Source organism: Populus euphratica, unplaced genomic scaffold (genome assembly GCF_000495115.2).
Source record: "Populus euphratica unplaced genomic scaffold, PopEup_1.0 scaffold54.1, whole genome shotgun sequence".
In the NCBI taxonomy this organism is placed as follows: Eukaryota; Viridiplantae; Streptophyta; class Magnoliopsida; order Malpighiales; family Salicaceae; genus Populus; species Populus euphratica.
The window spans coordinates 185,138-194,333 of record NW_011499910.1 but is presented as its reverse complement, the minus strand read 5'-3'; the positions used below and the strand labels follow the sequence as shown (position 1 = coordinate 194,333).

General features: G+C 34.7%; 2 protein-coding genes across 2 annotated transcripts in view; one reads left to right on the top strand and one right to left on the bottom strand.

Moving 5' to 3' along the window:
- Positions 1–1,950, top strand: part of LOC105133824 (uncharacterized) — a 5,142-nt gene extending 3,192 nt beyond the window's left edge. The window contains exons 2-3 of the mRNA XM_011037945.1: positions 297–427; positions 1,133–1,950. Coding sequence (XP_011036247.1) covers positions 297–427; positions 1,133–1,810 — 809 coding nt within the window. The 3' untranslated portion in view covers positions 1,811–1,950. The remainder of the gene's footprint in view (positions 1–296; positions 428–1,132) is intronic.
- Positions 1,951–2,366: 416 nt separating this feature from the next.
- LOC105133904 (probable serine/threonine-protein kinase At1g54610) lies at positions 2,367–6,877 on the bottom strand. Its single transcript, XM_011038066.1, has 8 exons — positions 6,443–6,877; positions 5,646–5,930; positions 5,369–5,498; positions 5,113–5,306; positions 4,567–4,794; positions 4,056–4,156; positions 3,506–3,887; positions 2,367–3,030 (listed from the first exon to the last, which is right to left on the bottom strand). The coding sequence occupies exons 1-8, from the start codon at positions 6,875–6,877 to the stop codon at positions 2,845–2,847; spliced, it is 1,941 nt and encodes a 646-aa protein (XP_011036368.1). The 3' UTR covers positions 2,367–2,844.
- Positions 6,878–9,196: the final 2,319 nt, after the last annotated feature.

The following is a 9,196-nucleotide window of genomic DNA, read 5'->3' as shown; positions in this document are numbered from 1 at the left end:
GGGGTGCGTGATTTTTTTTGCCAGCTTTCTCAACAGATTGCCTTTTGTTGCCAGCCACCCCCCTCCCTCCCCCCCTCCCCCTCCCCCAAGTTCATCCACTTGCATGTGTATTGCCCTGAGGTTGAATTAGTTACTATCTTTCACCAGTCATGCATAGTGAGTTTGTTCCAGTGAAAGATATACTATTTTCAATATGATTAAATGAGCACTGCCAGAATGTTATATCTGGATGTTTAGTGAAAAATAGCATATTGAATTTTGTGCCTGCTAAATGGAACTTAATTTAATGTGGACAGGAAATGGAGACGGTTCAAAAGGAAGTAACTCTCCTGATGGGAACAAAGCCAATGACTTTGCTTCCCAAAAATCTCATAGGGTAAACTTTGATTGGAGAGAGTTTAGGGCAAATTTATTTGCTCAGGAGAAGGTGAACGTTCTTTACTTATTGGGCTATATATCTATTTTATTTTGAATGTTATAGTTACAAAGCTCTAGAAAAATGACTTTTAAATGTTATTAGCACTCTGTTCAACCTGTTATTTGTCATCCTGGTAGTAGATCTTATGATGGTCCAGGGTAGCAGCATTAATTCCTCTTTGATTCTACCCTGTGTAGCTTGTTCATGAATGAGCTGTTCCCTCTAACAAAAGGAAATCGATTTCATGTAAGTAAATTCTGATCTGCTGGGTTCTCACTTCTCACATAGAGGGTCTGGCATATCAGAAAAGGGCAAGTAACTTAATTGAAATGGGAACCACTTTATTTTATTTTGTATGTTCCTTCCCTGTTTCTATGAACAATTGGAAAACGCTGAATTTCCCTTGAGCTCATGACATCTGATGTAGTCAGGTCAACAAAATTTACCTACAGCTTATCATCAAGTTCTTTTGTCCCTTTTTACCCCTTCTGAAAGAAACAGTGCTGTTTTGTAGCTATGATGGGTCTTGTAATTGAGGTCGACCAGATGAAGCCATAAAGATGTATGGCTTCCTATCAGATTGGTTTATTCACATAGTGACGAGTTGAAGATGGACTCCATGTCCTCACACCATGAAAAATAAGATAATCAAATTGATGATGTTAAATCTATGCTGTATAGACTTCAAAATTTACACTTGTAATGTTTTCACAGGCAGGGAAGGCAGAATCTGATGCTCACAACCAAACTGGGACACCCCAGGAGTCAAAACCCCTTGGCCTGAAATGGGCCCACCCTATTCCTGTACCTGAGACTGGTTGTGTCCTTGTTGCTACAGAAAAACTTGACGGAGTTCGCACTTTTGAAAGAACTGTTGTTCTCCTCCTCAGATCTGGAACCAGACATCCACAAGAGGGACCTTTTGGAGTTGTCATAAACCGTCCACTTAACAAGAAGGTCAGGCACATGAAGCCCACTAATATGGAATTAGCCACCACTTTTGCTGATTTTTCTCTTCATTTTGGGGGACCCCTCGAGGCAAGCATGTTTTTATTAAAAACAGGGGAGAAAACAAAGCTTGAAGAGTTTGAAGAGGTAATTCCTGGCCTGTGTTTTGGTGCTAGAAACAGTTTGGATGAAGCTGCAGCACTTGTGAAGAAAGGGGTGCTGAAGCCTCAGGATTTCAGATTCTTTGTTGGTTATGCTGGGTGGCAGCTAGATCAGTTGAGGGAGGAGATTGAATCAGATTATTGGTATGTGGCTGCATGTAGTTCTAATCTGATTTGTGGGGGTTCATCAGGTTCATCATCAGAAAGTTTATGGGAGGAGATTTTGCAGCGAATGGGTGGTCATTACTCGGAACTAAGCCGGAAGCCTAAGCGGGATGTGTAGGTAATTATTATGAGCCATCGGTGTTCCCCAAATCAATAAACCATTCCTGAAGCTATAGCCAGATATATAACTAAGGTAATGAAGTTAAATGTACAGAAACTCACATCTTTGTTAATTAGAATCTCTTTTTTCTCCTCTCATTTCCCCTTAAAAACCCAGAGAATTATGGCTCTTTTATGTTACAGTGATTATTTAAGAAAAAGTTAAGCTGGTCTTTTTGCTGTAAGAAATACATCTGTAAAAATTTTCGGGTGAAAGTAGCCGTAGGCCTAAGGGCTGAGCATTGTGTTCATAAAAGAAAATCTGGAATTGAAGTGCCCACCACTCTCAACTTCCCGTTTAAGCCTGGCAAGCATATGCACTAATCAATTCACCTGTAAGCTTTGCTATGCAGATTGATAGTACTTAAATGTACTTTTGGAGCTCAGATCGCCACCTATTCACTGAACTTTTTCCTAAAGAAAATTCTGTGTCAGTGGTACGGTTGTCAACTCTTGATCTTTTGAAAAGTTGCCTGCATCGATTGTCATCCCCAGTTAAATTGAGCAAAAGCAAAGAATGGCGAGTGTGAAACTGCTTTAATTTCCCCTTTGTCAACGGGCCTGAACATGAAACTGCCGACAGACAAATGTCCAAACTAGAAGCAGCCGGAATGAATTTATTTCTGTTCTAACCATTTCAGCAGTGATTTGAAAGATAAATTGGATACTTGACTACGTCTGAATACCGTATCTACTTATCAATCAACAACACTATCCACTATACAGAACAAAGTCCTACCTCTTTATGTATTTTCAAATAAATACAAGAACAAACCTTCATCCTTTTCTCCGTTAAAATGCAAGTTTACTTCAAAACGGCGTCTCACAATCCCCACTCTATCCCAGTGAAGCTCCAGCAGCACATCACATATGCTTTGTTTGATGGCATGGACAGACCCTTCTGACTGGAGGGTAAATTGTTCTGCAGGGTGAGGAGAAAGACACCAAAAGGATGCTGCCTTAAGGCATGATGGAGAAGAATTACCCTTTGTGTCATCTGTTATGATGTAGCTGCTTATAAACGTCAAGGTTATCTTTGGTCCCCGATTTCTCGAGACGTGCTTTACGCACAGCCTGCTGGATCTGTCTCTCGTGCTCTTTGAGTATTTCTTCCATGTTTCCCTCAGGAGGCATCAATGGTCCAGAGTAATGGATCCTGTTTTTCCTGGGAACAAACCCCTGAAACCAGATTTTCTTTTTTGTCAAATGACCAGGCATAACACAATAGCAGTTCAAATTAACACAGAAAAAGAAGGATGAAAAGCTACGTGGGGAAAAATGGAGAGTAAAGAAAGAAATATGCACTGTCAAATTTGAATGTCTGACATGCTTGTAACTAGGGTAACATACTATCTAAAACTTGCAATTTGTTTCGAAATCCACAGCTATCAATTGTATTGTAATGCATAAAACTTCAACTCCTATTGCTGGACAAGAGTTTGCTGGTAGCGGAAACAATATGAAGAGTCTTAAAATTATGGCAATTTTTCTCGAACTGTTCTCCATGAGTAAATAGCTTCCTTGCACATCAAAATCCATATTCATATATATGGGTGGCAGTTGGATGAATGTATCCGTTATGATTTTAACATTTAACTTTGTTGAATATAGAGAAACAAATTTGAAAGATTGACGAAGGTGGATGATTCTTTACCGCTGAAGAATCTATGCTAGGAGCTCTTTCCTTCTTCTTAAGGGAGGAGCTAGATATCTCTCCTGATTGCGACATGCGAGATTTATTTGACCTCAATTCTGGATTATTTTCTGTACAATCTACACTCTTATTTAATGACAATCCTACTGCAGAATGGTGAATCACTGAAGCAGAATGCTTGAGACTATTCTTCTTCGATACTCTAGGAGGCTCAAATCGGAAGCTAGAACTTCCATCCTCCGGGATATTATATTTATAACTGCTACATATAGTTTTTGGCTGTCCCTGAGCAGTGAATTCTGAAGTGGGAGCTTTCTTAGTATCTCCTGAACCCCTTCTAACAGATTCTGGTCCTCGTCCTTTTACTGCCTCTGCTTTTTGCCTGAAATTTAAAATTAAAATGTGTATTCAGAATGTTGTTTAAGATTAAATTCGTACTGTTATCGTGTCATACCTGATTGAATTTATTTTACTTGTGAAATTGCTAATGAGCGTTGTGTAAGATAAAATTTTCCCTCAAGATGTTATGATAATGTTACTTGTCACGTACCTTCTTGCTTCCTGATCTCGCATCTTGGCATCCAGTTCCTTGCTTGGAGGATATTTTGGTAGACTAGATGGATCAGACGGGAGGGGTTCTATTCTAAAGAACTGTAAGTTAAAATTTCAATAATAAATAAATCCATCTAACTCAATCCACTGCTAGCAGGTCCAAACACTCTTCAGAGGCAATCAGTTCATTATAACATTTGCATTTTCATTTCATCAAGCCAAATTCAGGAAACAACCAGTACTAGTGCTGTCTTTATGCTATGTTCAGAATATAAGATCAAAATATTTTAAACCGAAAAAATCAATTCTATAGGTTTAAGTAAGCTTTTCACAAGAAAATGGTTTGCGAGTCAACTATGTTGCCAGCAATTTTTTTGTGTCTGCTGGAAGGTATATGATTATAAATTCATACCATAAGTTTGATGTTCATGACTCCTTATGCAGATTGCATGAAGAAGAATATGATAGGAATCTGGTCTAAAATTAAATAAAACATTAGAAATAATTACTTCACTTCGAAGAGCTGAAGTGGCTGATCCTCTATCTTGTGGTTCCATTGACAGGAGCTTATCAACAAGTGTCAAAGCTGAAGGAGGGAAATTTTTGAATGTCTCAGCAATACGGCGGATGTAAGGCTGCTGAGGCTTGAAACTAGTTGCATGTGGAAACTTTTTTTTCGTCCAGTAGGCCTCAGAGGGCGAGCCACAAAGCTTAAAAATCTTATGCATTTGCTCTACCTGTAATCATTAAGATGATAGTTCGTAAGAGCAAATACAATTCTGTGGACTGATGATAGATAGAAATCACAATGTCTTCTGATTCTCTGTAGGTGGTCCAAAGTCATGCATTGGGAAATAAATGGCACAGAGACACATTTTCTTATGATAATTTCCCGTAGGTGCTTAAATGACCATCTTCAACTTCTGTGAAGATATGAAAACGATGTAGACCATAGAAGGAAGTTGAAGATTCCAAAGCATAGAAGACTTGTAATGCTTGTTGCCTAGTATTGGCTAAGATGCAAGTAAGATAACCATATATGCAAATGAGCTTACTTCTGTTCTTCCAGGCATGATAGGCTTGCCAGTGAATAATTCAGCAAGAATGCAGCCGGCACTCCACATATCAATAGCAGGTCCATACTCTGTAGCACCAAGCAAAAGCTCCGGTGCCCTATACCAAAGAGTTACTACACGACTTGTTAAAGGCAGACTCTGATCAGGCTGATAAGAAGTTGCCAGACCAAAGTCTGCAATCTTGCGCGACTTGTTAAAGGCAGACTCTGATCGGGCTGATAAGAAGTTGCCAGACCGAAGTCTGCAATCTTGAGAACTCCATCATTGTTTATTAGAAGATTTGAGCCCTTGATGTCTCGGTGCAAGACACCGTGTTTATGGCAGTGTTCAAGTCCACGTAGAAGTTGTTGCATATAGCACTTTATCTGCAAGCACGAGTAATTTCCTTGTAAGACTTAGACATGAATGGCAAGTTGATAAGTTATATGACTTCCATGGTAGCAGAAACTAAGAGAAGCCATTTTCCAAATATGGAAAAAATCATAAAATTGAACAGATAAGATCATTGGTACTTGAGCTTCTGTATATTTGATGCTAGGATTTGCTGCAAGCCCAGCAAGGTCATGTTCCATATACTCAAAGACAAGGTACAAGCTCCCTGACATCCTCGAAGTGACTATTCCTTCGAGTTTCATAACATTCAGATGGTCAAGCCTGCGCAAAATAACGATTTCCCTAGCCATGAAACGGACACTTTCCGGATCCATATTGACAAACCGCACCTTCTTCATTGCTACAATTTTTCCAGTTTCAAGGTCACGAGCCTTGAATACAGTGCTGTAAGTTCCTTGTCCAATCTGCACATCATTTCATTTTAAAAGCAACACATAAGAAGACCTCAAAATGTCGATATGATACAAACCATGTGTCTTGATCTCCCTCGTGTTTTGTTACTAGAAATTAACTTTGCCTGCACTTATGCAACTAACAGACCAGCATAGTAAAGATTTCATTAAGTCAGAATTTCTGCTCCATAAACGAGTCTCATTTTACAGGACTGATACAGCTCTTATATAAATGATTGTCTTCTTCTTCTCTAGCATCTTAACATTTTATCTAATCTTTCTTGCATTAATTTGGACTGATAGTAATACCATTTATTTCCTTCTAGTGCTTTCATACGATTATTTTCGGAAGCACATAACAATATTATCCTAATGCTAAATGTTAACAAGAAGAGATGCTCCATGTTGCAGTTTTGTTCCAACCAAACAATGAAATAAAACCCTGACAGTCATCGAAAATAAATTATTTCATGTCACGTTATCTAATTCAACAGGCAAGTAAACATAAGTTTTACAAACTGAACCTTGTCTAGCTTCTCAAAAGAGTCTGCTCGTCGAGGCAGCCACCCTTTGACGGCTTCTCCAGCAGCTGCTGTTAACCATTGTGGCCATGCTTCCGTTTCAGCGGAAGGACGCATGCTAATCATCATACTCATGCTACGTGGTTGGTCATCAATGGACTCTGAATCCATTGCTACCGATCCATGACGGCCTTTCTTCTTCTCATCAACAAGTTTCGTTTTCTTTCCTCCTCCTTCCAATGAAACAATAACATTCCCAACATGTTCCTTCGACAGATGACGAGCATCTTTTCGGCCAAGAACATCTACCAGAATCTCTTCTCTAATGAATATTGTGGGAGCAACCAATTGCACAGAAGACTTACCCACCTCTATCTGCCTTTCATTCTTATTGATATTTACATCTTCTGCAGCTCGTTTTGAGCAAATGCTGCCCATAATCTCACCTCAAAAATCACCTTCTATCCTGACAGAAACCCTTCAAAAAATGCCAAAACCATCACCACCCTTTGCCGTATTGCTGCAATGAAGTAAATGGGCACCCTTGCATTTATGCTGGGAGCCCAAGTTTACCATTTTTGTCATCTCCCGAATCAACGGAGCATTAAAAGATCGACAAATATCTCAACGTGTTTGCTCTTAAGAACCAAGATTTGTTTTTACCATCTTAGGAAATACAATCCCTCTATGCAAGCTTACAAGACATTGGGCAAAACACAGGAGCACAGAATTTCCAAATGAGAATGATGTTGTTGATATCAAGAAAGCTATAACAAGAATATCAAAGACAAGATTAAAGATATGAATGCGAAATAAAGACAATTCAAGAAACAAAATCCAAAGAACTGATTGTAAAAGAGTTTCAGACAAGGGAAATAAATCTATAATGCAGGAATCCTGGCACGTCGTTCTGGGTTACAGTTATTTTTTTCCCTCCTTAATTGATTAAAAAATTAAATTCCTAGTTTTCCTTTCTTTTTTTGGTGACTTTTAGCTCAGTAGAGATTACAGACAAAAGGGTGGATATTAATGGAAAATAGAAAGATTTTTCTTAAGAATATTAAAGATAAGGATGTTTTGAAAGAGGAACACAAGAAGGTTTGTGGAACTGGATAGTCCCTGAAAGTGCGAGAGGTCAAAGATTTTTGGGATTTGACAGGTTCTGTGTGTGATTTTTCGGTTTTCCTGCTAGCCATCCGCATTAAATATATTCAACAAGTTGTCAATTTTATTATGTTTTATTTAAGTAGATTTTATTTCTTTTAAAATCTCAGTCCGTTTCAAAAATGCAATCTAAATTCAGCTCGGAATATTTCGATTTCTTTCCTGTTATTCTGTTTTGGTTAAATAATATTTTTTTTAAAAGAAAAAATAATTTTTTTAAATATTAATTGATTGAATAATAGATTTTATAATTTTTTATAATTTATTTTTTATTTGATTATTTTAGTTTTATAATCCATGTAATGAATTTAGTAATTTAATTTAATTAATTTAATTTTTTATTTATTTTTTTAATTTTATCATTCAACATTTTAAATATTTGACTGATTATAAATTAAATTTTATTTTTTTTATTTTTTTTATAATTTAAATTACGAGTTTTATAATTTAACCCAAATAAATTTAGATCATTAATTTTATTGTGTTTTTATTTTAGACTAATTTTTTTTTAATTTTATTTTTTAACAATGAATTTATTGAGAATTTAGTTTTATAATTTATTTTTATTTATTTTATTTTAAATTATTATTATCTCATCATTTGGGTATCATTTGGGTGATAGATTTGAACTAAGATTAACTTAATTCAATCCAAAATATTCTAAACTTAACTTTTTTAAATATTATTTTAAATTATTTTATTCAAATTATATTTTTATCAGTTATTTATATTGCTTTTAAACCTATTAAATAATTGAATTATAGTGATTTAACTTATATATTTTAGTTGTATTTAAAATTTATATCATATTATTTCAAGTTAATTTATTTTTTAAATTTGAATGAAAATTATGTTTAATATATATATAACAGAAATGAGAACCTTGATATACACAACGCTTATAGTTTATTTTTATTTGATTATCTCAGTTTTATAATTTATGTTATGAATTTAGTGATTTAATTTAATTAATTAATTTATTTATTTATTTTTAATTAATTTTTTTAATTTTACCATTCAACATCTTGAATATTTGACTGATTATATATTAAGTTTTATTATTTAATTTTATTTAATTAAATGATAAAACTTAACTAATAAAAACTATTAACAATAAATTTAGGTTATTTATGAAATTCGTGACAATAATTAATTAAGTTTTATCATTGAATATTCAATATCTAAATCTATTTGGGTTATATTATGAAATTCATGACTTAAATTATAAAAACAAATCAAAATTAAATAAAATCTTTTAACAATAAATTTATTGAGAATTTAACTTCATAATTTATTTTTATTTGTTTTATTTGAGGTTATTATTGTCTCATCATTTAGATTGTAAATTTAAAATATTAGCTTAGGTTAACTTAAGTTGATCCAATATATTATCATCTTAAATTTTTTAAAATATTATTTTAAGTTATTTTAGTCAAATTATATTTTTATCATTATTTTATGTTGCTTTTGAACCCATTAAATAATTGAATTATAGTGATTTAACTTATATATTTTACTTGTATTTAAAATTTATATCATATAATTTCAAGTTAATTTATTTTTAAAATTTGAATGAAAATTATATATATATAT

What these genes read in the sequence shown, in the direction of transcription:
- LOC105133904 (XM_011038066.1), bottom strand. Translation starts at nt 6,877, where the DNA reads ATGGGCAGCATTTGCTCAAAACGAGCTGCAGAAGATGTAAATATCAAT. An exon ending in CTTTTGAGAAGCTAGACAAG is followed by an intron (nt 5,931 to 6,442) that starts GTTCAGTTTGTA and finishes AATGATGTGCAG; the next exon opens with ATTGGACAAGGAACTTACAG. An exon ending in CTAGCATAGATTCTTCAGCG is followed by an intron (nt 3,031 to 3,505) that starts GTAAAGAATCAT and finishes ATCTGGTTTCAG; the next exon opens with GGGTTTGTTCCCAGGAAAAA.